The sequence below is a fragment of the Phascolarctos cinereus genome, unplaced genomic scaffold (genome assembly GCF_003287225.1).
Source record: "Phascolarctos cinereus isolate Bilbo 61053 unplaced genomic scaffold, phaCin_HiC Scaffold_726;HRSCAF=1367, whole genome shotgun sequence".
In the NCBI taxonomy this organism is placed as follows: Eukaryota; Metazoa; Chordata; class Mammalia; order Diprotodontia; family Phascolarctidae; genus Phascolarctos; species Phascolarctos cinereus.
The window spans coordinates 306,429,733-306,457,200 of NW_027556098.1; the positions used below are offsets into that span (position 1 = coordinate 306,429,733).

At 41.3% G+C, this 27,468-nt stretch overlaps 1 protein-coding gene across 1 annotated transcript in view; it reads left to right on the top strand.

Annotated features, from left to right (window-relative positions):
- Positions 1-27,468, top strand: part of TTC12 (tetratricopeptide repeat domain 12) — a 52,340-nt gene that overhangs the window by 12,760 nt on the left and 12,112 nt on the right. Inside the window, 11 exon segments of the mRNA XM_078156860.1 lie at positions 4,603-4,674; positions 7,575-7,635; positions 8,065-8,253; positions 9,603-9,656; positions 9,659-9,671; positions 10,781-10,869; positions 15,156-15,324; positions 20,095-20,190; positions 21,218-21,275; positions 22,939-23,073; positions 23,564-23,671. Of these exon segments, the coding sequence (XP_078012986.1) occupies positions 4,603-4,674; positions 7,575-7,635; positions 8,065-8,253; positions 9,603-9,656; positions 9,659-9,671; positions 10,781-10,869; positions 15,156-15,324; positions 20,095-20,190; positions 21,218-21,275; positions 22,939-23,073; positions 23,564-23,671 (1,044 nt within the window).

Sequence of the window (27,468 nt, forward strand, 5' to 3'; positions counted from 1 at the left end):
GGGCTTGTATGAATCACAGTGTGAGTAGGAGAGTAATGTTCAATGACACTGGAAGGGTAGGCTGGGGCCAGCTTGTGAAGGGCTTTAGGAACAGAGGCATTTATATTTTATCCTGAAACAACAGGATAATAAATTATATCCACTCCAGATCCCAGCATAAGACTTTTACATTCTTGGCACAGTTTTGGGCACATCTTAAGGTTTCAACAAATACTTGATGATTGGTTAATCAAACAAAGGGGGCAAATTAGAACCTTGATGATGTGGCTTATATAAGGTACTCCCTCAAAAAAAAATAATATATTCTATAAAAATGCTTGATTTTTTCATATTTTGAAGTGCAGTAGTTGAGTTATAAGAATTGTCCAAGGTGGACTGTCAAATGCAGCTCATCTTCAGTTTTGACCTATTCCCTTGCTTTTTTGAAGTCATAGGTTCTTTTTTTTCCAAATAAGAAGAAAGAAGGTAAAGAAACCTTCCTGGGCTATTCTATTACCAAACCTCAAAGTCTGAGTTCTATTCAACTTTTGCCAGAATGGATTTCATTCCCTCTAGGGAACTCTCTCTTGGCTAGGCACTCTTTCTGGGCCAGCAGGCCTCTCTCTCTATTTGGATCTCATTTTCATGCTGATTCTATGGAATATATTGGCCTGTTTCCAAATAGTTAATTAAAATGCAGGATAATTAATGGTGAGACCAAGGCAAACCAGGCCTGATGGTTGAAACAGTATAGCAGTTAAATTTGTTAAATGCCTCAGAGGCTTTCAAGCCATTTGAAAACTTTTGGAGGATAAAAAGGAAATTATAAAGAATATAATCAGTCAACAAGTATTTATTAAGTACTTAGTATGTGCTAGGCACTGTACTTGGTGCTGGAGATACAAATACTATGAATGAAACAATCCCTATTTGCAAGGAGCTTACTATATTCTCCAAGAGTAAACATGTGCGAGTGCACATGTGCACGCATGGGCACGCTAGTGTACACACACACACACACACACACACACACGGTGGTATTGGATCCACATTTTGATGGAAGAGAGGAATTCTTTCAGATGGAGGTGAAGAGGGAGTGCATGCCAGGCGTGGGGCTAGTACAGGGACACAAAGACAAGACATGGAGGGCTAGAATCGAGGAGCAGCTTGGAAGAGCCCAGTCTGTCTGGGAGGAAGAGTAATGAGCCTGGAAAGAAAGATTGGGGCCAAGTTATGAAAGGTTCTGAAAGCTGAAGAGAGAATTTATATTAGATTCTAGAGGCAGTAGGAAACTGATGAAACTGAGTGAGTAGGGGAATCATGTGGCTAGATCCACACTTAAGAAAAATCACTTTGGCATAAGAGTGGAGGATAGATTAAAGTGGGGGGGAGGGAGACTTGAGGTAAAGAAACCAATTAGGAGACTGTTTCAGTAATCTTAGGTGAGAGGTGATGAAGGCTGGGACTAAGGCGGTGGCTTTTTTTAGTAGATAGAAGGGGTCAGATGAAAGAGATGATGTAGAGATAGAAACAGCAAGATTTGGCAACTGGTTGGATATGTCATGGTTATAAACCTGGGGGATTGGAAGAATGGTGTGACTTTGAAAGAAATAGAGAAACTTGGAAGAGAATTGGGTTTGGGGGAAAGATAATGAATCCTATTTCAGACATGTTGAGTTTGAGATAACTCTTGGACAAAATTTGACATATCCAACAGACATTTGGTGATAACAGAAGCTCAGGGGAGGGACTCAATGGGAATCATTGACCTAGAGATGCTAATTAAGTCTGTGGGAGCTGATGAGGGCACTAAGAGAATGATCATAGAGAAAGAACAGTAGAAAGCCTAGGACTAGATGAGAGGTAAGAGTAGTGACCCTAGAGTTAGAGGAAAACCCATGGTCAGGGGGTGTGGCTGAGAAGGAGTAGTTAGCCTGGAAAGAGGAGTACATGAAAGCTAAGAGAAGAGAGAATATCCAGGAGGAGAGGGTGGTCAGTACTATCAATACAGTAGAGAGGTTAAGAAGATAAAAATTTAATTCTTAAGAGAGATTAAGGTCTAAATCTTTAATCTAGCAGTTAATCAACAAGTATTTATTAAGTACCTACCATGAGTGAGTGAGGTGAGGAGAGAAGTGGAACCAATATGTGTGGTTAACTTTTTCTAAGAATTTAGCTGAGAAAGCTTGGAGAGACTTAGGATAATAGCTTGAAGGGATGGTCAGATCTAGTTAAGTTTAAAGGATGAGGGGGCCTTGGGTATATTTGGCAGTAGGGAAGGAACCAATAGATAGGGAAGAGTTGAAGATTAGAGAGAGGAGGAGGTGATCTAAAGTACAGTCTTTGTATTGTCTTGCCCATGACAAACTTTTTCTTCATAGCAGTGATCAGCAGCAGATTTTTTTTTTGTGTTTGTTTTTTATTGGTCTTCCCACTGTTCTTCCAACTTCAAGAAGCTTGTGCTGCACTGTTATTGTTTGGTCATTTCAGTTGTGTCTGACTCTTTGTGATTTCTCTGGATCTTTCTTGGCAAAGATTCTGGAGTGGTTTGCCATTTTCTTCTCTACCTCATTTTACAGGTGAGGAAACTGAGGCAAGCAAGGTTATGTGACTTGCCCATAGTCACACAGCTAGTAAGTGTCTGAGGCTAGATTGACTGACTCCAGGCCCATCCCTCTATCCACTTTACCACCTACCTGTTCCTTGCTGCGTTGTAGAGGAATCAGTAAGAACCCCTCCAGCTGCCAGGTCCCTCTGAATGTCTTTGTTTACTTTCTGAGGATTAATTAGACTGTTTTTCAGCAATAGTTTCTCAGTTATTCACCTTTTTTTTTTCGGTTTTCATTTCCAGTTTCCTCTTCAGTGATACTAATCTTGTTTCACTTTGGGCTTGAATGCTTCTTAAAACACTTGACTTCCCCACACTAACAGGTGCTGTGATATCTCTAACAGTAACTGATGTTATGTATGCTCTTTAAGAGCAGCTTTTGCATGTTCCCTTGGAGTAATATCCATTCTTTAAAATCACCAAATTAAAAACACAACAAAAGAGACAATGAAGCATGTCTGCATAGTATGAAATCCAGAGCACAGATGACAGAGATCTAATTAAAGATGGCAAAACCAGATAATCTGATTTCATTTAGCCAAGGTCAGCCTCACATTGTTTTCCCTGGATTCTGTGCCCTGGATGGTTGTTTACTTTGCTACCCCTACTTCAGCTCTGTTCTAAGAGAAAGGCTTCTCATTTGCGTCGTCCCAAGCCCTGAAAGTGAAAAATGGTATGTTGTTAAATGTGGAGAGCTACCCAGTGTGGCTGAGCTCCTTGCTGGCAGCATTTGGAAGCAGAGTAGTTTTGGGTAAAGAGTGCTGAATGTGGAATCTAGGAAGTCCTGGGTTTGAAACCCACCTCCTATATGTTAGGCATCCAGCTAGGTGCTGAGGATTCTGATACCAGTGAGACAATTCTCATTGCACAGGAGCTACACTAGGGGGAGCCATTGTGTTCGAAGATAAATACAGGCATTATGAATGTGAAGTGTTCTCTGTAAGCCCACAGGTGCCATAGAAATTTCAGTTACAAAAATAATTGTAACTATTATTTGATTATTGTTAATTTGGTCACTTGTTGCTCAGTCATTTCAATCATGTCTGACTTTTTGTGACTCCAGTTGGGGTTTTCTTGACAAAGATACTGGAGTGATTTGGCATTTTCTCCAGCTTATTCTACAGATGAGGAAACTGTGGCAAACAGGGTTAAGTGACTTGCTTAGGGTCACACAGCTAGTAAGAGTCTGAGGCCAGATTTGAACTCAGGAAAAGGAAGAGTCTTCCTGACTCTAGGCCTAGATCCAAGGTGCCACCCAGCTGCCTCTAATCTGATTATAGACACCGAGATAAGCTTTAATTGTTGGATTTAGTGTAGCTATCCATAGAACTGAAAAACTGACTTATCTTAGTTATGCAAAAGCCAGACAATTATCAGAAGTTAATTAATGGCTTAAGAGTCAGCTAGATAGCTCAGTGAATAGAGCAGTAGGCCTGGAGTCAGGAAGTCCTGAGTTCAAATCTTGCCCCAGACACTTAATAGCCATGTGACCCTGGGCAAGTCACTTAACCTGTTTGTCTTACTCCAACGGAGAAGGAAATGGCAAACCACTCCAGCATCTTTGCCAAGAAGACCCCGTGGGCAGTATCGGCATTCTGTGGTCCACGGGATCATCAAGAGTCGGACACGACACAACTGAGCAGCAGTAGATAGCTGGAGGGCCAGCACGCAGTGTTGGATAGAGCAGGACTTCTGACACTTTGTCCACTCGAGACCCCTTCAGCACTTCCTAAACTCTGTTTAAGGAGCCCCGGGAGGGCCCCAAAACTTGAAAGACCTGAGTTTTAGCCATATTTCTGACGTTCAGTAATTGCCTGACCTTGTGTGACATCCAACCTTTCAGTGCTCTGAGCAACACCAGCACTCTCAAATCAAGGAAAAGATGCATTGACAAAGACGGTTTGCTCGTCTGGGGGTTCCCTGTATCGACAAAATCACACGTCCAGTCCTTATTCATATCTTGTGTGACGGCTTAGGGGATCCTGAAGCATATTTGAGCATTCTTTTTTGTACAGTGTGATGAAAACTCCACCAAAGCCTATTTCCACATGGGGAAAGCCCACCTGGCCCTGAAGAACTACAACATGGTAAGTTCTAGGAGCTTGCACGTGATGCATTCAGTCCGGGGTCATAAGCCTGTCCTTCTTAGAGAAGGTAGTGGATGAAATAGGCAACGTTCCACCCAAGTGACTTAGATGTCAGACAGACGTTTAATACCGCCCTTTGTAAATAACTCTCTTGCTTTTTGGACAGAAAAAAAAATGTTTGCTCCTTCCTTTTATGAGTTCTTTCTTGAGTTCATCTCCTGCTGTGGGACTGTTTATGGATTTGGCTGTCTAAGGAAATGAGCTCAGAGGATCCCCAAATAGCAGGCCTCCTAGGGTTCTATCACTGGTTATTTTCTATTGATACCACCCAAGGACTCAGCTCTTTTTCCTCTGAAGGCCTCAGAACCTTGATCTTTCTCCATTACTCCTCTCTTGTACTCTTTCCCAGTAAGGTGTTCAGCACAACAGATACGTAGTCGAATGGTTAGGCTTTAAAAGCCTTCATCACATTCTATAGAGACTTTGGGACACAGACATACAGACGGATAAAACTACAGGTGCATAGCTTCATGACTCAATTCCATTCTGGAGGGAAGGGAATAAGCCTTTATGTATGGTGCCAGGCATGGTGCTAGGCACTTTACAATTATTATCTCATTTGATCCTACAACAATCTTGCAAGGTAAGTACCATTATTATTTTCATTTTGTCATTGAGGAAACTGAGGCAAACAGAAGTGAAGTGACTTGCCTAGAGTCACACAACTAGTAAGTGTCAGAGGCTAGATTTGAATTCAGGTCTTCCTGGCTCCAGGCTCAGGGCTCTATCTGCTGTACCACCTAGTTTTCTCATTTTGCCAGGACTTAGCATGATAACTGTGCTCTTAGAATCACCTCCAGTTTTATTTCTCATTATTATTCTTATTTCTACCTATTGTGTGGCATGGTAGATAGAGAGCCAGCTTTGGAGCCAAAAAGACCAGAATTCAAGTCCTGCCTGATACATCCTGATGATGTGACCCTGACCAAGTTACTTAACCTCTCAGTTCTCTCAGTAACTTTTTGAGACTCTAAGTTAAAGAGAAGGTAGCAACCTATGTTGGCAGATGTTTTTTGACCTTTGAGTTCCTTATCTCAATGAAGTTATCATAGGTCCAGTCTCTGCTTTCCTCAGGAGCTGGCCATAGGGTCATCTTCATTTTATCCCCTTTTGGGGTGCTGACAGAATACTTCTGGAGTGGGCAGTCACAGGGCCTGAGGGACTCTCTACCACCACCACCATCACCACCCTTCCCCCCCACACACACCTTTGGGAGAATGGGGCAGTGTTCACACTGGGATCAAACCAAAGTATCAACCAGAGGCCGAGCCAGGTCAGGAGCCAGGGCATCTTAGACACAATAAAGTCTAAAGGAAGTCATGGACTAGACCAGGTGTGTCAAGGTGGGGCGGGGGTGCACTGACGTCCATTGGATAGGGGTCAGGGATGAGGCAAGCCAGGGCTGTTCTGCAGTATCTCCTGGGAGTGCTGCTCTTGTGTCTCCGCTGGGGACAGCTCTTCTCCTCCTTGTTCTTATGTGCCTGGCCAGCACCTCCACATGTGCTGGCTCATTTCTTGACCCTGACATTTTGGTGATGCTGCTGGAACTAGCATACTGTGTCAGCTCTCTTAATCCCTAAGAAATTGGAGCCCTTTCTCCTTCGTTTATTCAGGCTTTACCCTCAGGCCCAGGCTGGACTTTGCTTCAAGCAGCCCCTTGCGGTAATTATTCCTAATAACTGCAGTCCCCCTAAACTAGTGCTTTTCCTTGTCCTGCACACTTGCTATCACTGTGGACACATTGCCTGCAGTGACCACTACCCTCCTTGTAGCCTTTTCTTGATTACTCTGGAGATCTGCCAGTCTGCTACAAAAATGCTCTTGCCCCGATCGCACACCATCCTAGTAGCTGGTCTCCCAGGCTCTCTCAGCAGCTGCTTAGCACAGTGCAAGGTGTCAGGCCACGACAGGAGGACTGACTTAGGCATCAGAAGAGACCTGGGTCTGGTAAAAATGAACATGGTGACCCTGGGCAAGTCATTTCCCTCCTCTTTTCCTCATATGTGAAATGGGAATAATAGGATTGAAAATAATTGCCCCCTAGAGGAGTTGTAGAAGAAAGCTTGTAATTCTTCCAGCTCTTTTTGTCCTGCTGCTTGCACATTCTTCAATGTTTCAGGCACCCAGGTACCTTCTCACTTAGCACAAACATCAGCATGGCTAATGCTAATGTCTTAGACTTATATGTAACCCCAGGGCATCATGGTGGTGCAGTGGAGCAGCAATAGGCTTGCAGTCAGAAGAACTGGTGATTACCAGGTGTATGGCCTTAGGCAACTGATCTAAACTCCCTGAGAGTCAGTTCCCTTACTGCGTATTGGAGATGATGCACCTCCTATCTCATAGGGTTAGTGTAGGAAAATCACTGTGCAAACAATGCTATATAAATGTGAACTGTTATTATGGTAATTATACAAACGTCACCTAGCTTTGAACCCTGGCTCTACCACTTACTGCTCATGTGCCCTCAGAAAAGTCACTTCCCCCCTCCTAGCCTCAGTCGCCTTATCTGTAAAATGAGAGGGCTGGCCCATATAGCCCCTGAGGTCCCGTGTGTCTCTGACCTTTACACATCATCCTTTGGTGTATTTTGTAATTGTTTCTGCTTCAGTTACTCGAGGCATCCTCAGAACCACACAGATTGGGGGAGAGCTTCCACAGAAGTGCAGACAAATAGGCTGTTATATCAAATCCATGCTGAGCATACTCTGACTGCCTCCTGGGCTGAGGGAGGGCAGGGGCCTAGAAGCAAATAATTAAGAAACTCTGGGAGGCCTCAGTCGGGTCTTTCATGTGATCACCGTTACCCATCACTGCAAGTTCTTGTTTCTTGTTTCCAGTCCAGGCAGTGCTACCAGAAGATCTTAGAAATAAATCCCAAATTGCAAACACAAGTGAAGGGTGAGAATGTTCCCAATGGCCCCGTCCCCTTGTGTTTTATTATTTCCTGTGTTTGGTCTTATCTTTTGATGTAGCATCAACTCTGTGTGCCCATTTCACCTGTTTCACACATTCAGCTCCTCTTGTGTTCATCTCTCTGTTCTTTGTGGTTGAATCATCTTCTTTCCTGTACTGCACCATCCTCCATCAAAATCTTCTCTGGTCTCCCCTTTGTCACCTTGAATTTTACTTTGAAACCTCTCCAATGTCTTTAGCCTCTGATTGCATACACCTCGTCTCACTTTTCTTCTCTTGGAATAACCATTCTTCTCATTGAAAAGAAATGTGTATTCTTTTTATTTCTGACTTTCTCACTTGTGGGAGTAGGAGGAAGGGATGGGAGAAGATCCAATGGAAAAAAAAAGTTTTTTTGTTATTGTTTTTCCCAAGACTCAATCAATAAAGTAGACCAACGAGAAAAAGCAGAATTACAAGAGAGGCTAGCCCTGCAAGAGCTGGAGTCAGGAAAAGAAGCAGCAGTGACTACCAAGAACTTGCTCCAGGCCCTCTCTAAACCTGATCAGATCCCTTTGTTCTATACAGGGGGTATGCAGCTCCTTACAGAACTCATGAAAGATTGTGAGTTTAAGATACATATTCTTTTAGTCTTTTCTTTTGACTGATTTCTATCTTAGGTGTCATCGTAAATGTTATGTTAGCTTATGTTTCTAGTGTTCTGTCTTGTTTTTATTATATACAAAATTTTCTTTGGGAAAAAAGGTATTATAAAAATTGTTATTTTTATCTTTGTTGGTATTATTCGGTCAAGTCTATGACCATACTTGGGCTTTTCTTGGCAAAGATGCTAAAGTGGTTTGCCATTTCCTTCTCCAGCTCATTTTACAGATGAGGAAACTGAGGCAAACAGGGTTATGTGACTTACTCAGGGTCACACAGCTAGTAAGGGTCTGAGGCCCAGCACCTGACTCCAGGCCTAGCACCATATCCACTAAGCCATCTAGCTGCCCCACATTCTCATCTTACAGGTCAAGTTAGAGAGATTAAGTATTTTACCAAGGTAATAAATGATAGATCCAGGATTTGAACTCAGACCTTACAACTCCAATTCCAGTGCTATTTCCACAAGACCACATTGTCTCTCCTATATAATATGAAAACATATCAGGAAAATAGAGCTTTTATCACAGGCTTGCCTCGCTCACTTGATGTGAATTCATTTGTTTTTTCAATGATTATAATTGCTGTAGAAAATGATAAAAAATATATAAAACTTAGCTCTTACCCTCCAGGAACTTAAAAATTTAATCAAGGAGAAATATCTAAAATGTTGAATAACAGAAGACAGAGCCCAAAGTGTATAGGAGTTTGTAGCACCAAGTTTGAGGTTTTTCCAGTTGTTGCCTGAAATCAGTTAGAAGTAGACATGACTTATACTTCTGCTTAGGTGTTATCGTCAGGATGGTGAATGCTAGTGTGAAGGCTGAAATGGTTTTCACTTCCCAACTAGAGCTATTTGTTCAACTAGATGGAGTGTTTGACCTACTTTTAGCATACAGTGTTGAATATGTTCTAGCATCCCTTCTTGTCCTGCCACTCAGCTCCATGAAGAGTATGAGTTCTCTAGACTTTTAGAACACCTATTAAATAAATATTTTTAAAACAGATGGATTTGCCAATTTTTCTTGGATACTTTTTATTAAGTGATTTCAGGAAACCCTTTAAAGATTATGAAATGGTAGATTGTACAGAAAATCTGTAATACTCATCTCCAGTTTTTCTTTAACAAATAATGTTACTATAATATGATTCCTATAAATTTTTCTTTTCTTTAACCAATGTGAAGGTACTTTTTTTATTCCAAACGTGTTACATTGGTGACTTTGATTCATATTCACATGACTATGTTTGAAGCAACCCATCAGCCAGATGTTCAGAGAACTGACCCAATTATCTTTTATTTGTTTTAGGCACAGAACAAACTTTATTTAGAACACACAATGGATTCAGTATCATCAATGACAACGAGTCATAAAGCGGTAAGGGCACTCACTTGTGGAAAGGACAGCAGGGCATGAAAATACACGCACGCTGTTATTTGCAAAGAAATCATCACTTGTGAATTTCATAGAAAGTAGTAAAAAATATAACCACACGGCAACTTGATGTGAGGATCGGATTGCCTTTAATTTGCTATCTAGCAAACCATATTGGGATCTTTGTTAAGCAGAGAAGTGAGTGCCTCTCGTACTTTGGTCTCTAGTAATTGCTTTCAGAAGAGAGAAACAGAATAATTTCTCCCAAAATGGGAAAGAATCTGAGTTTTAGGAGCATTGGCACTTCTCTCTCTTGCAGAGTTAATTTGCAATATTTAAAGATAATTAGATTTGTAGATTTCTGATCTATATATCAATTACTATTTACCTCTCAAATAGTATTGATGAAATCAATGAGATGGTCATGTCAACATTGTCTAGATTGGTCCCATTGTAATTTCTTCTTGAAAAGAAGGAGTTAATGCCTTTTAATTAATGACACAACCTTCTTTTCAGTTGTATTTTATTTGAGAAATTGTGCCCTATACAACTTGATGCAGTACGGTTTATTCTTTAGACTTAGCCATCTGCTGTAGGCAGAATCATAGCCATATATCTCAGAAGCACCAGAAGATCCCATTTGACCTGAATAGGACTCTGTGACAGCCTGGATATACTGATAGGTCCATGTGCAGCTTCCTCATCACTTGGGAGAATAGTTTTTCCCCATCCCAGCTCAAATTCTTCCATAAATTTTACTTTCTAATTTGAGAAACACTAAGTTGGGGTTCTCAGTTCAGTCATTATTAAGGCTGGGCCATGAGGCCTCGAGAATCCATGGTCTTTTTTTTAATGCTTTCTTACCAAGTTAGTGACTTTAGTCAGAATCTAACATTTCTAAGTAACGTTAACAACTTTTTGATCTTCATTTTCCTTACTTCATTTCTGAGAGTATTTTTGGGAAAAGTTACCTGATTAGTCAAAGCAGAGCTGACTCTGGATCATCAAATCATTGTACTTAGGAAGCCTGGAGGTAAAAGAACCAGATGAAAAGGAAAACAATGCCTGTTTCCAGATTTAATCTTTTAATTTCCCTTATTTTCCTAATTCAGGTGCTTTGTCACAGAAGGAAAAGATGAAATTGAAGAAGTTCTTTGTACTGCTGTTCTCAAACTCTGGCAAGCAGTATGCAATGGGAATGGTAAGACCACATAATTACCCTTAATTATTTCTAAAGTGCCATGAATGTGGCCAGGACTGCGTCTGGCAGAATTGCTACCTGGAGGGTAAGTGTCTAGACCAGACCGTGCTTCAGAGGTCTGAGTGTTGAGCTCAGTTGCAGTTCTGATAAGCAGCAAGAATCAGTGGTAGCCTCACTGTTCATTTGGGGTCCCTAAAGAAGGCAGCCATGGAGCTAGCTGTGTGGCGGAATGATGTATATGATTGTTTTCAGGGCCTCATGGCTTTGGTCATCTAGGAGATGCTTCTGGTCCTTTTATATTAGTGTCTTCCCATCATGCTCCAGGGCTAGGGACCTTTTCCATCTCTCAAGACTAGTGTGTCTTTTTACTGACAATCACAGTATATTTTCAGCTGTCTTAGATGTATGGTCATCCCCCCAGGGTCTTCACATGCTATTTAATGAATAAAATTGAGCAATTAGGTTATTTGATTAACCTTCCTGGTTTTGCTACACTTCTCCATATTAGAATTTGGGAGGTGAATTTCTTTGTGTCTCAGTAATGTATCATTACCAAATTAGTGGATTTAATAATGTAAATACAACAAATCTAAGTAATGTTCATAACTATTTCTCCATATTTCTTTCTCTTTTTTTGCCTATTTTGGGTTACTCTCAGGAAGTCACATTCTTGTTGAAAGTAGAGTTAGCTCCTGAGTCAAGGTTAAGTAAGCAGCTTCAGGGGTAGAACTTGGTGTCCTGGAAAGCTAGAAAAACAGGAAGATCCTTTCCTAAAAGGAATTATGCCATTGTCATCATCATTATTACTAGTATCAGCAAACATTTATGGAACACCAATTCTGTGCAAGTGATGATGCTGCCTGAGGGCTGCGTTTCTTATAATGGCTCTGCCTCACCAGGAACCCATAACACTGACTCTTTAGGGCCTGGCATAGTCATTGGATACCAGTTTTTATTTTTGTTGAGTTGAAAGGGAACTTTGAAAAAAATTTTCCCCTACAGCCTACCTGAGGTAATATTTGTAAAGCGCTTAGCACAGGGCCTGGCACATAGCAGGCACTTAATAAAGGCTTATTCCCTTCCCTCCTTGTCCCCTCTCCCTATTACTTAGACCACTAGATGAATATTGAATGTGTAAAAACATTTAATATATAAAAGTGAATATGAATCACAATCACCAGTATTCCAGTTTGTGATGGTTGTAATTGTCAGAGAGTTTTCCTTAACTGAGCCCAAATTTGCCTCTTTGTAATTTCTACCTATTGCTCTTAGTTTATCCTCTAGGGCCAAGCGATTAAGTCTGTTTCTTATTCTACATGATACCTTTCAAACAGAAATTTCCCCTAAGTCTTCTCTCCACTGGGCTAAATATCTCCAGTTCCAGTTGATGATCTTAAGGCCCTGCTCCATTCTAGCCACCTCTGGATGCCCTGTAGCTTAACAATTTGCTTCCTGAAATGTAACAGTAGACTTGAATCCAGTGCTTTAGACACAATCTGACCAGAGCTGAAAACAGAGAGGCTATCTATCTTCTGCCTTTTTCCTGGCGCTAAGCCTTTTTTCTCCCCCACATCATGCTATTGACTTAAATGGAGTTTGCATTTCACTCATGCTGCCTCAATCTCAGATATTTTTCAAATGAACTGCTCTTTGGCAATCTTGTACTTGTGCCATCACTGACTTACAGAATTCAGGATTTTACATTTACTCCTATTAAATTTCATCTTAGTAAGTCTGGCTCAGTAGTATATGTAGCCTGTCAAGCTCTTTTTGATCCAACTCTCTCATCCATCGCATTAGCTGTCCCTCCTAGCTATGTGACATCTGCAGATACAATCAGCATGGCCTCTATCCATCATCCAAGTCATTGGCAAAAAATGTAAAACAGCATAGGATCAAGCACAGAGCTCTGGAATGTTATACTTGAGATGTTCGCTCAAGCTGACTCTGAACCATTAAGGACTAATTCATTCCATTCAGTCCAGCCATTCATCCAGTTCTGAATCTAACTCTTTTATTGCATACTGGCCCAACATCTGCCCATCTCTTCTACACAACTATCAAGACTTTTTCAAATGCTTTGCTCAAACCTGGGGAAATTCTCCTGTACCCATCCAGAAACCCTGTCAATAAAGGAAATGAGGCTAGTCTGAAATAATGTGTTCTTGGTATAGCCAGGCTAGCTTGTTTTGTAAACACAGCTTCGGTTTCTAAATTTCCGTTATCCATTACTTTAATGAGACATTCAGTAATTTCCCCAAGAATAGAAGCTAAGCTAACTTGCTTAGCTTGTAGACTCCATTCTCTTCCTTTGAAAATCAAAATGACCTTGCCTTCCTCCACTTGCTTTCCTCCTCTTTTGGATGTTTTCATTTATCTTGTATGTTTTTATTTCTTCAGTACTCAGACCTGAATATACATGTGTATTCTAAATGTGGTCTGATCAGGGTAGAATATAGTGGATTCACCAATGTCCCCTCCTTGTCTCTTCTCCTCTGACTGCTGGGTCATATTTCTCTTGCTACACCTGGGAATCTGTGTGAGTATGCCTTGAAGGATGAGCAGTCGCTTTCTCTTTGGAGGGTCCAGCTCCCTGCTTTCCCAGAAGAGCCTCAGATTTGTTACCTAGCTCCAAGTTTTAAGTCATCCCCCCCTTCCTCCTCTTTGTAACATTTTCCCACCCTTCGGCCTCCTAACCCAGGTCAGGAGTCTGCTCTACCTCTTCAAATTCTTTTCTTGTTTGTTTCCAGATTGAAGTTTGCGCGCGTGTGTGTGTGTGTGTGTGTGTGTGTGTGTGTGTGTGTGTGTGTGTTTTCAAAGAACACCATTCTCTAATAACCTGGAGAGTGCAGAGATGATATTAGACTATGTTAGAAGAAGCATAATATTCCAAAGAAGTTGGGCGAGAGAGAGTTCCTTGGATTGGGGCTCTGCTCAGGTGATATCTAGATTACTGTGTTTAGTTTGGAATGCCACATCTTAGGAAGCATATTGATTAACTAGAAAGCATCCAGAAGTGGGTGCCCTGGAAGGTTAAGGGTCTCCAGATCATGCCATATGAGAACAGATTGAAGGAACTGGGAATGTTTAACCTGGAAAAGAGAAGAGTCAGATGGGTTATAGAGGGCATGCTTCAGGACAGGTTGATCTGGAGGGTCCCTGAGATTCCTTCCAATTTTGAGATTCTGTGAGGACAATATAAGGAGAAAAAAAAGTTTTCTGGAAAAAGGGAGAATGATGGTCTTGCTCCACATAGTGCCCTGACCAGATTATATCTGAGGTGTTATTCCCTGTTCTGGTGCCACATTTTAGAAAGGACATTAATAAGTTGGATGGTGTCCACAAGGCCATTTCTAGAATCTTATGGTGGTTGGTGGAGGGAAGATAAGTGAGTTCACCATCACTGGACATCTTTAAGCAAAGGCTAAATAACCTCTCAAGCACATGCAGAATGCATTGTAGATACCTTTTCCCCCATTTAATTCATTAATTCAATAAAACATTAATATTTTATTTAAAATGTAATCATAAACATCAATCCAAAATTCTAGATTTACTTAGTAGCTATTAATATCACAGTATAATTTCAGTCACTTCTTGAAGGTTTCCATCAGAATCCTTTGTTGATTAATTAATTATGAGAATATAATCTTTAACACACAGACCTTTCAAGTATCCTAAGGAAGTTTAACATTTACAAAGGGCAGTCAGGGAGCAAAAATATGCATGCTTAAGGGAAGTGTCCCTAGCCCCATTCAACCCTACACTCAGAGACACTGCCTGGCTTTTCACCCCAGGGCTTCCTAGTTCTACCTTAGCACCTGGGACAATGCTCAGGATGGCCTGAGTTTGGTTTTCCTCCGAATATAGATGCATCTTACATCGGTCCCAGTATAAAGCTTTGCCATTTAGGACTGATGCATGATTTGGTCATTGCTCATGGGATAGAAGCATAAAAAAAGGAGTGTGGAACTAGGGACCCTTCCAGGAAAACCTTGCCCATTGCCTCACCATGACAGTGAGGGTTTGAAAGAAGAGCAGCTCTGTGGGCTTCCCTCCTCCTCCTTCCTGCCCCTTGCCCCCTGTCCCTGGTTGTCCTACTACCGCTGACCCCACTCAGGACCAGCCCTGAGGCAGGCTGGGAGTTAGCCCTAGGCAACAGTCAGCCAGAGGAGGGGCAAAAGGGGCATTCCTGCAGTCTGTACTTTGGGGTGACTTCCTGTGTCAGGAATGTTGGTTAGATTTATATAAATCTGGAGCATGAGGCTGTACTTTGTGTTTTACAGAAGAGAATCAGCGCCTCTTACTAAGCCATTCTGACGTGGATGTCCTGCTGCCTTTCCTCCTCACTTCAAAAGTGTCATCCATCCAGAAGCACAGCTTGTCACTTCTGCTCCTGTTATGCCAGACTCAGAATGGAAGAATCTTAGTCTTGAGCCATGTAGACCTGACCAGGTAAGATCATGCAATCTGTTCCATCTCCCTGGGAACATAAGTGGCCTCCTAAGGTCTCTAGCCATAGCTGACTTTTATCCTTTTGGAATAGAGGCTCTACAGTTAGAGTTTGGGGTGCTGAGTAGCCCCTGTCTTATTTCTGATGCTCATGGGTGTCTCCAGAGTCCTCAGTGAAGAGACCATTTTATGTCATTTTTCCCAAGAAAACTCTTTAACACAAAGCATACATGTGGCCCTTCCACACATGGCATCATGTAAGGAGATAGAGACTTTCTGCTGGCCAGAATAAAGCACCAGAGCCTTAGTTTCCCTAGATATGTGAGGAGTTATTCTTTAAACCGTACTTAATCTGTCCTGAGGGTTTTCTCAACAAAAATATCAGTAACAATAATAATAACTTACTTTTAAACTCTTAGCAATCATTAAACATTTATTAAGCACTTTTTACATGTGAGGCCTTGTGCTGAGAGATGTTAAGATAAGGACAGCAGTGAAAATGGGACTTCTTGTCCCCAAGGAGGTTATGTTCTATCTAGCATAACTTGTGGGTACATACGGAATAGGTACACAATCAGTACAACTTTGTATTGGGGAAGTGACTCTTAAACAAAGTTTTGGAAGAAAGCAGGGATCACAAGAGGTGGAGGGGATGAGGTAGAGCATGCCAGGCATGGGGCATGGCCAGTGCAAAGGCAGGGAGATGAGAGATGCAGGGTTGTGTCTGTGGAACTATGAGTGGGCTAGTAGGATGGGAGCTCAGAGTTGGACTAGAGAAATAATGCATAAGAAGACTGGAAAGGGAGGAAGGGGCCAGGCTCTGCCTTGTCATTGACAACATAGAACTGCTTCACCTTTGAGGGGCCAGCTGCCTTGTGAGGCAGACAGGGCATATTTCATAAAACTAACCCACCCAGGTTACCAGTCCATGATGGTTCCCTTTTCTCAGTCCTCGTCTGCAACTTTTCTTTACCATCTGCTGCTCCTATCACCCTTCACTTCCACAGCTACTAGGACATTGCTTTGCATGTCTCCCCATCTGCCAGCCCTTTCCAGTCTCCTTCTCTAGTCCATCTCCCCCCTCCCTGGCTTCTTGGGGCAGGTGTTCCACAAGACTCAGCCCTTCTTCTTCTCTCTATATGTGCTCTGTCCTGGCGCTTAGCCATGCCCATGGTCACAGTCATCTCTGTACAGACTGCTCCCAGATTTCTGTTTCTACCCCTGAGCTCTCCCTTATGCTTTAGTCCTACATTTGGATTGGGAGGCTCAAATGAAATGATACATGTGCACCATTTGTAAATCTTAAAAATGTTATACAAATGTCATCATCGTCTCCACCTGGATATCCTACTGGCATCTCACGCTCAGTATTCCCAAACTGAATTCATCTTCCCTTCAAAACCTGTCCCTTGTCACACCCTCCCTATTTCTATTAATGGCACCGTAATCTTTCTATTCATCAAGACAGAAAACCTTAGAGGAATCTGACTTTCCCCCTGTCTTTGTCAAGGCTGCCTCCAGAATCTCTCCTGCATCTGTCCACCTTTCACTGCTGCACAGCCATCACTATAGTTTAGACCTTTTACCTGGACTCTTGTTAGTCTCATGATCTGTCTCCCTACCTGTCTCTGTCTCTGTCTCTGTCTCTCCCCCTGTGTGTGTCTTTATCTGTCTCTCTGTTTCTCTCTCTCCCTCTCTTTCTCTCTCCATCTCTCCTCAAATTGTCTTTACCTTATTACATTCTACCTCATATTACACTTATTTGTGTGTATGTCATAGCAGAACAAGGACCAAGCAAAACAAATCTAACGTCTTCTGTGTGACAACCCTTCAGATATTTGAATATATCTGTCATGCCTATCTCACCCCCAAATCTTCTCCAGAATGAACATCCCAAATTCCTTTCAGCTCATGGCAAGATCTCATTGTCCTTTATCATCCTGCTTACCTGCCCCTGGACAGCCTTTGGCTAATAAGTGCCCTTCCTAAAATGTGGTGGCCAGAACTGAATACATCCCATTGACTGTGATCTGACCAAGGCAGAATTCAGGGGGGCATCACTTCCTTATTTCTGAATACCATGCTTCTGTTACTGCATGGACTCATAAGCTTTCTGGGCCACCATAACGTATGTGTTCTTAGTTGTATCCCTAAATAAGCATCAGAACCAGTATTTAGAGCTAGATCATCTGACTTCAAGTCTAATTTTCTTTTCACTTGATTGGGTTGAATGATCTCTGAAAGCAAAGACCAAAGTTGCTTAGAGTAGGTTAGTGTGGGTCTTCTTACCCTCAACTCCCAGGCCTGGCTTATATAGTTTACAGGGGAGAGCTCAGCCCCACCCTGAGCCTGGCATCCAGCTGTAGGACCCTTCACAGCACAGTGCCTTCTGAGAACAGCTTTCAAAGTGAAGAGGTGGGCTTCTAGTTCCTATTCCACATTATAGTGGAAGGAAGAAGGAAAGGAGCCCTGTTTCTTCACTCTTAAATTGTCACTGAAGAATGTATTATGGAAAGATATGGAGGAGAGTCACATAGGGTGGTCAGGCAAAGAAGGGTTGGTTTCTGCACCAATGGAGGCAGCTCTCAGATCGAGGCAATCACAGATCCATTTGATAAAATTTCCAAAAACACATTTTTAATTTCAGGAAATGTATAAATAGTTATCATAGACTTCCCTCTCCTAATTAATTGTAGCATTGCTTGAGTTCCAATTTGAATTTTTCCAGTGAGTTGGGGAAAATGAAGTCTATGATCACCCCATGAGTTCTCCACCATCTCATTAGCTAGTGAAAGAAACCTCAGTCTATTGCCTTTATGCCCGCTCTACTTTTTAATGTTGTGCAATTAAAAAGAGAGCGAGGGAAAGACGTGATGGAACCTCTATAATGAAATGAGACTTTTAGAAAGAGGGCAAGACTCTGCGCTGTGGATGACACTCTTTGGGAAGGATATGCCATCCACTAAACCTTTTTCCTCACTTGGGAGGTTGAAGAGAGAAGTAGGAGCCAACAGAAACTAGAGTAGCATTCTTATCATTTCATCTCAGGAGGCTATATTGTTCAGAGCCCTGGGGTGTTGGACAAATTCAAGGCATACTGGAATATTCGCATCAGCTTTCTATTTGCCCCACTATGACCCAAAGACAGCTGCTGCAATATAATATACACTCACAGCATGGCATCTTTATGAAACTGTTTGGGAATAGCTCCAGGTTGGAAAACAAGTGGGACTCTGGAGGTGGGAGCATTATGAATCCTATAAAGAGATCTAAGTGGTTGGACCCCCAGAACTTAGAAAGCCTACATTTAAACTCCTCTCTTTAGATTTTAAAGCCCTTCATGACTTTCATTATCCCTACCTATCTTTCCAACCTTACTCGCCATTACTCCCCTCCCACACACTGCAGCTTGGCCTAACTGGTCTTCTCTCTTCCTCTCTATGACAACTCCATGTCCCATCTCTGCTGCACAAGCTGTGCCACGTGCCTGGAATGCATGCTTTCCTTTTCTCCACCATTAGTGCGCAACCTTAGGCACCATTTTCTGCGTGAAGCCTCTCCTGATTCGCAACTGTTAATGCCTTCCTTCCTAAGTTACCTTCTCTTAAAAATTACTTGGTATATATTTGTATAGGCAGCTGGCTGGCACAGTGGGTAGAACACTGGGCTTGGAATCAAGAAGACTCATCCTCATGAGTTCAAATCTGTCCTGAGATACTTGCTAGCTGTGTGATCCTGAGCAAGTCACTTACCCTATTGCTTCAGTTTCTTCATCTATGAAATGAGCTGGAGAAGGAAATGGCAAACCGCTCCAGTATCTTTGCCAAGAAAACCCCAGATGGGGTCACAAAGAGTCAAACACAACTGAAACGGTTCAACAACAAAACTGTATTTGTATTCATTCACATTATATTTATGCTCTATATTTTAGATATACTTGTTTCCCTCACTAAAATGTAAGATTTCTGTCTATAGGATTATTTCATCCTTTGTGCCTGGCACATAGGAAGCACTTAACAAATAATTTTTTTAAAAAATGAATATCACATGTATGAATTGTCTTGATTACCTAGACCTTCTGAGAAAATACCAAGATATAATTATAAAATATAGTAGATGAATTATGTTTTGCTTGCATGCATACTTGCTTACTTTTTCTTTTTTTCCCATTTGATTTAATATCACACCCACTTTTGAATATGCTTCCCCATCCAGAGAGCTTCCTGTCATGGTAACAAAGATTTTTTTTTAAATAGTTCATCAAAACCAGATGATACAACATTCTCTGCCCATAGTCTCCCATCTCACCCAAAAAAAAAAAAAGAGAGGTCCATTTTCTTATATTTTCTCTGGACCCAAGCTTGGTAAAAGTTAACACTTTGAATCAACTGTGTGCCCTCACATTGTGCCCTAACTTAGTTTCCCCTTCCTGTTGCAATCACATCTCCTGTGCTGGTTACATCCGTTGACTTCCATCTTCTGTACCAGAGATTGCAGAAGAATTTTAGATAACTAAGTAAGACCTTTAAGGAAACATGAAATCCACTCCGAGGAAATAGTGGGCTCTTATCCTCTGGAGATTAATAAAAATGGGACCATGTCTTGTGTCTTTAAGCTATGTAAGAAGCTCACCTGCCTAGAAATAAGAGAAATTTCAGTGTAACATATCTACAATCTAAATGAATTACATCCTTCATGGTTGCTCTCAAACAGTTCATGTTTCTGGGGGTACAGATTGGTCAAGGAGCCAACAATATGTGTGGGTTTTTACAGGTTGCTGCAAGCCTTTGTGGCATTTGTCAGTATTTCAGAAGAGAAAGAGGCCCAAACTGCAATGCAACTGCTAACTGATTTAGCCCTGGAGGAAAGGTAATTTTTACTTCTGCAAATGACCATTCCTTTCTCTTTCATTTCTGGTCTTTGTATGATTTTTAAGCCAGCAGTAAGAACAGGTAGGTTGGACCAGGCTGCAAACTCTCATAATCACAGTGTCAGTGGAAGTGATGACTCCTTCTAGGAGTTTCCTGCAGTAGTGAACTACACACATCTCCATGGCAGATGGCCAGTTTCCTCAAACCACAGTGGCTTGGTCCTCAAAGAAGGGAACAGGTAACTGTAATGTTCTTGAGGTAATGTCTGTCACTCAGGATAGACCAGTAGGCTTCAGAAAATCACTTTCTCTGCAATAATAGTGATTGTTGCTACCTCTGGAATAGATGGTAACAATCATCATCATTTACTTAAATATCCTTTACCTGAATAGGATTAGAGGAATATGGGAAATTATGCAGATCTTAGGCCTCGGTTTTCATGGCATTTTCCCTAACTTGTCATTGTTATCATGGTTTTTTTTTTGTTTTTTTTTTTTAAGGAGAACCTTAGAATGGATAGTTCAAATGCCCACTTTATGCAAAACAGTTGAGCCCTTGTCTTGGGAGGAAGTGTGGCAGACAGGATGGTTAGATGGTACAGGTGTGGAATGTGTAATAGCTGTTCTATCACAGCAGAAGGGTATTTGCATCATGGGCTACCCTAATGGCTTGTGATGAGTAAACATCTTTGGACTTCATCTTGTGTTTGCATTGCACATAGCATATAGACTCAGTGAGAGATTGGATAAAGCAGCTTGCAGAGGGTAAGCATTCTGGCAACTTTTACTTAGGACAGCCTCCATCCAAGATCTGTGGTTTAATATCAAAGGCAGTTTTCCAGACTTACAAATGTAAAAGCACATTCTAAACGAGATGTATTTTGCCAGTGTATACAGGATATGTGCAAAATGCATACCATTGCATAGAGTCAGAAGATAAAATTGGTTGTTCTGTTATCGACCACATTGATTTATCTTGAAGTTTACATTGTGTAAATAAGAGTAATAATTGATTTTTCCCAACAGATTCAAAACCTGGATACAAACCAACCTACGTGCTCTTCTCACACTCATAAGCATACTGGTAAGCAAGGTCTCATCTTTATTGCTGGTAGCAAACATACACAGAAGGATGAAAGTAGTTGTTTAGAAATGATTTATACTGTCAAACAGAGACCTGTTATCTCTCAAGTTGATTAATGATTTGTGCACAGCTGGAATTTACACAAGTCCTTCCTTGGTAAAACAGCTCCAGTTGGGACAGGTGGAGGAGGCATATGGACATGTTTTGTTAGCTCAGGGCAGAGAAAGCTGGTCTGAGGATACCTCTCAAGTAGCAGGTGGAGAGAATGTAGCAGCTTCCATCAGTCTCTTGTTCACACACCTCTATCAATGCAGCGTGCAAAGCATGCCACCAAAAGCCTCTTTGACCTTTATGATGCTGTTGAATACCCATTCTTTACTCCTTTAAGACAAACTTCCCTGGTTGCTCACTTCTCTGATTCTTCTCTGCCTGATGTGGTGGTGCCTGGGTCTCTTCCTCACCCCTTTAAATGTGTATTCCTCAAGATTTCTGTCCTAGACTCTATCTTCCCTTTACCCTCTGCATGCCCTTACTTTGCAACCTCATTAATCCCACTATGTGAATAACTCCCAAATCTCTGTCTCTAGCCCTAAGTTATCTTCCACTGTCCAGGCCTACATCTCCACCTAGATATCCCACCAACAGTTGAAATTCAGAATGCCCGAAGCTAAGCTCATTGTTTGGACTCATAATAGATCTTTCAATCTCTGTGCGTTTTCCCTTCCATTCCATCCTTTACACTCCTGCCAGAATAATCTTTCTTATGTGGATAGCCAATCATATCTCTTCTGTTTTCAAAAATCTTTAGTGGCTTCCTCTTGCCCCTGAGTTTCAACAAGTTTCAAACAGGTTTCAACTTGTTTGCTTTCATTCAGTGCCTTCCACAATCTGGGGCCACCCTACTTGCTACATCCATGTTTCCTCCTCACATTTTTGCTCTAGCCCAAGCAGATTATTCTCTGTCCCTCCAAATGTGCCCCCTGCTTTTTCATCTCTCCATTTTGGTTTGCGCTCTACCCTATGCTTGGAATCTCTCCATCTGTCTCTTACCTGTTGAATTCTTCCCTGTCTCCTAAATCCCAGTTTGAATGCCATCTCCTTCATAAAGCCAGCTCTCTCTGATGTCCTCTTTCCCTAACAGCCCTTCCCCTTGGACTTCTCCCTTTGATTTGCACATCTCTGATACCTGCATGATATCTTTGTGTGTGTTACAGTTATCTGTAATGTGTATTTCTCTCTGTGTGTGTTAATAGGTTGTAAGTTTCAGGAGGTCAGGAACTTTGTTTTTTTTTTAAACTTTGTATTTTCTTCCAGAATTTAACACAATAGTCTGCATACAGTATACTTAGTATTTGTTGAATTCATTTGAATAATCTGCCCCATCAGTAGGACAGTTGTACCACATTTGGGTTGATGAGGCAGAGGATAGAGTAACAGCAGCTGTTTCCTAAAAGAGCATTTGGAAATTTGTCCTCCTTCCCCAACAAATGCATACCTTCCTGCTACTACTCTGCTGAAGGGCCTCAGGCAGAATCAGAATCCATTCTGAATCCTGGGCCTTTCATCAGTATGTGAAAATTGACCATCATAGTTTGCTGTGGCATCCTTATCTTTATCTTTGAGAAGTCACTCTCTCTCTCCTTCCTTCTTTTTTTTCTTAAAGCAAAATCCTGAGATTGCCTATCCATCAACTCTTCGCCAGTGCATTGCCATCATGGGAAACCTCAGTACTGATGCTGTCATCAGGAAACAGATGTCTGATTGTGGAGAATGCTGGGATGCATGCTTGGGTCTCATGGTAAATTAAGTTTGTTATTTGGAGCTAATCTGTTAACTCTGTGGGGGCCATTTACCTCTTCCTTCTCTGGAATTTCCTGGTACTCTAGCTCTGAAAGTCTTGGCGTAAGCATCTCATTGTCTTTTATGGACTTAGTGAAGGGCTGATGTAACTTTAAAAGGTCACCCCTTCTTTCCCACCTCTACCCCTAAGCCATGTGTCACCTAAGCTAAGTGGGTCTATTCTATTAGAATCTCTTTTTTAAAAGGTTTCCAGATAAATTTCTCTTCAACATCCATTCACTTGTCAATCATTCTCCTTAAATATAAACATCTCATTTTGCAGCTTAAATTTAAAAGGCACTGGACAGATTTAGGTAAATCATTTGTTAGCTCTAGGGGAAAAGTGCTCAATTCCAGTCACTTAAGAAATGTAAACTTTAAAAAGAGTATAGATTGACTCTGAAGGCACAATGCACAATGGTCATATCTTAATTATTTTTTTTCTAAAGGTGAAGTGTGAGGAGAATGAGAATAAAGATGAACTGTTTCGGGAAACCATATATGCAACCCTAGGTCTCATGATGAATTTGTCTCTGGAATCTCTATCTATAACTGAGGTACAGTATTCTTCTGTCCAGATTAGCTAGATACAGTCCCTGAGACACATACCATTACATTAGGTCTCTTTTGTTTCCTAAGACAGAAGAAGAATGTTATGTGACTGTCCATTAATTGATCTAGTATTGGCAATGGAAATTGGGAATTTGATTGAAAGTTATGCTAGCTCTCCATATCTCACCTCACTGAGATATGGTATGATATTTTTATTTGTATTTAGATTCACTAAGAAATTAAATTTGAGTTGGAAGTGATGTTAGAGGTCATCCAGTCTACCGGTACATGAATCATGAAATCATAGAACTAACTAGAAGGGACCCCCTCATTTTACAAATAAGAAAACCGAGGCTCTTCAAGATGGCCTGTCAGTCAGCAAGCACTTCTTAAGCATTTTCTATGTGCCAGGTACTGTGTTAGGAGCTGGGGATGTGATGAATGGCAAAAACATGGTCCCCATCCTCAAGTACCTCACATTCTAATGAGCGAGACAACATGAACAACTGAATATATACAAGATATAAACAGTGTAAATGAGAGAGTCAAGAAAGGTCTCATGGAGAAAGTGGGATTTGAACTGAGTAGTGAAGAAAGTCAGTTAGCGGAATTAAGGGTGGAGAGTCTTCCAAACAAAGAGCCAGCCAATGAAAACACCCAGGGCCTGGAGATGAAGAGGTATGGAAGAGACCTGAACTTTATTAATACCAAAGAAACGCAGATGAGAGAACACCAAGAACCACTGGCCTATGTGCTGCCTGCTTTACCACTTACATGAAGTTTTTATGAAAATAATCTACATCAAGAGTATCCTTGACGAGACTGTAGTTAGGGTGTAGTCAGGCTTTCTCAAGCGGTGTTGCACAGCAGACCATCCTTTTCCCATTGCCCAGCACTTAACACAGTGGCTGGCATGTAGTCAGTGCTTAATGCTTGACACCTGAAGATGTAGAGAATACAATAGCCAATCCTGCCTGTTGTTTCTTGATCACAAAACATTTGATTTGGCAGAGCAAGATGCAGCCTCTCATCCAACAAGGCATCCCCCATTTATATACCAAAATTATTCAAGGTTCCTTGAAAGCTATAACAGACAGAAGCTCATTCAGTAAACTCTGATCATTAATGTCAAGCAAAACAAAATGGGGAGATGAGTGTTCAACACAGTTTTTACCACTGATATGAAAAGCCAGCACAGATGCTCAAGTTGAAGAGAGAATCCCTATGAATGCCAAGGTCCTCCAGAAGTTCTTGTTGTAGGTAACATTTTACTGGCTGCATGAAGTCCAGAAACATGACAGATCCTTCTGGAAGCCATCTGCACAACAGTATTTGACCTAATCTTCCACACAAGAAATAAACAATGGGTGAAAAATTCCTTATTGCTCAGATTATGACATGTACTTAGATTGACAATCTACATATCCTGTTCATCAGTGTGTCTATGCATGAGTATAGACAGAGATAGGGACTGGATCTATAATTTCATTCGTATAAGGAAGTTTTGGATGAGGAAAATCCCTCTACAACTCAAGTTGTCACCTTCTCTGCAATTTATAGTCTGCGAGAGTTGCCTAGAGCAGTGAGAGGTTAAATGATTTGTCCAGGGTCGCACAGCAGTGTATGTCAAAGGTAGAGCTGGAATCCAAAGCTTAACTTCAAAGCTAGGTCTTTATGAACTCCGCCATGCTGCTTCACAATCTGAGTATACATACACACACACACACACACACACACACACACACGCATGTGTGTGCAAACACACACACACACACCAGATAGTGAAAATAGATAATGAGCCTGGCCCAGAATTAAACAAAAGGACAAAAAGAGAGTGGACTAGATGGCCTTAAGGAAATTGCAGAATTTTATCGACCCCAGATTTCTTTCAGAAACAAAGACTCATCTTTTTTTTTATAAAAGTTAATACCTTTTGCCTTTATATTACCATTATTTCTAAATATATCCTTTCCTCTTCCTCTGCTCAGCAACACAAAATAAAACAGAAAGAAAAAAAAAGTTCAGCAAAACTAACAAATTAGCTGAGTCTGACAGTCTGTGTGATGTCTGTGCCCATAGCTGCCTCCCTCTGCCAAGGCTGGAGGGCTGTACCTCTTCTCTGGGGCCACCTTTGGTCATTGGCACAGTGCTTTGATACACAATAAATGATTCTGTGCCTGTGTTTGTGCTTTCCATTCAGATTGTTGTAGTCATGCTATATGTTATATCGTTGTCCTTGTTCTGCTTGTTTCAGGCTTCTTATTTCTTTTCATATGAAGCCTCCTATGTGTCTCTAAAATCTTCACATCCCTTATTTCTGATGGCACAGTAATATTCCATTATAGTCATGTACCTCATTTTTAGCTATTCCCCATCTGATGGAAAGCCCATATTCTTAAAATCAACATTTTTTGGTCACGTTGAATGGCACTAAGTTATGGTTTACTATCTTCTCCAAAAAAACTGAAGAGTGAGTATCATTAAGAGGACAGTGGGGAGGCACAGGATGGATGTGAGCAGGCTACAGTACACAATAAATGAGGAACTGCAAAGAAGAACTTGAGTAAAGGATATCATCAAAGAAATGTGTGATCAAAAAGCATATAGTCCAGCCATGTGGCATGTGCTCCCATGGCAATGTTCCTTCTAATTTATTTATTTTTTTTACAGTCACATGGACCTGTTATTGCTTGGAGCAGAAAATTTCTATACAAGCTCATGATTTCATGGCATTTTAAAAGTTTTGGTTCTAAGTATATATGATTCTAATATTTCTAATGAAAATTGAAAATCTGCATGCTATTGATTTTATTTATTAACTAAATAATACAGTAAAATTTAGTACAATTTTATCAGAATATTCACATCAGTGGTCACTATTTACAAGGATGTTTTTCCTTTCTTGTACTGTTGGTGACGTCACTCTACACAGGACTTTGAGTCTACCTCACATAATATTGGGTTTCCTACTCTAAATGAGTTTAGTAAAGCAATTGTTCCAGCTAGTCATGGCCTTCCCATCTCTTCGAAAATAGGAAAGTCAATTATTTCATTCTTAAGAGGCCCCTTTCCCCCAGCCAGCCAGGATCACGTGACCTAACTGTATCAATACAATAGCAGTTGATTAACCAATTAGAGTATGTAGAGTGTCAGGAGAGGAAAACAAAAATGGTCATGTAAATGGTGTCTTAGAACCAGCAGGGTATTTAAAAGAAAATTTCACTTGTGTGATAATAATTCAGTGTTCATAGGACCATCTCAGTCACCATACAGTTGTGTACCTACACAGCTTAGAGGGAACATTGTCCGCTGGCATCTTTGCAATATCAGAGGAAAGTGAAGAAGGAACCAGCAAGTTGGGTGGAGCCCGTTATAAACTTATGGGAGGACATGGGTAAAAGTCCCAGAGGCTGGGCAGGCAAAGGTGGGCTGTGGTCTGCATTATTGGAGGGAACAACTGTATTGCTGAACTCATAAATCCACTTGACTGTTCTTCCATTGATGCTTCCTCCATGTCATGGAATACTAGTCTCCAAAGAATGGAAGTTGTGGGGTCATACAAGGGACAGTGGAGAGGTTCACGGCGGGTGTGAGTAGGCTGTAATGTATTACCCACGAATAGAACAGGAGAAGCAATGAAAAGAACATCATCAGAGACATGTAGGCCTGGTAAAGGAGGTGAGTCAGTCATGTAGTGAAGGAAGGGGATGACTGATGTCCACACAGTGTCAAGATACATAGAGGAAGGCCTTCCACATTTTTGGTGCACCTTCTGCAGAGGACTTATGGGAAGACATGGAGT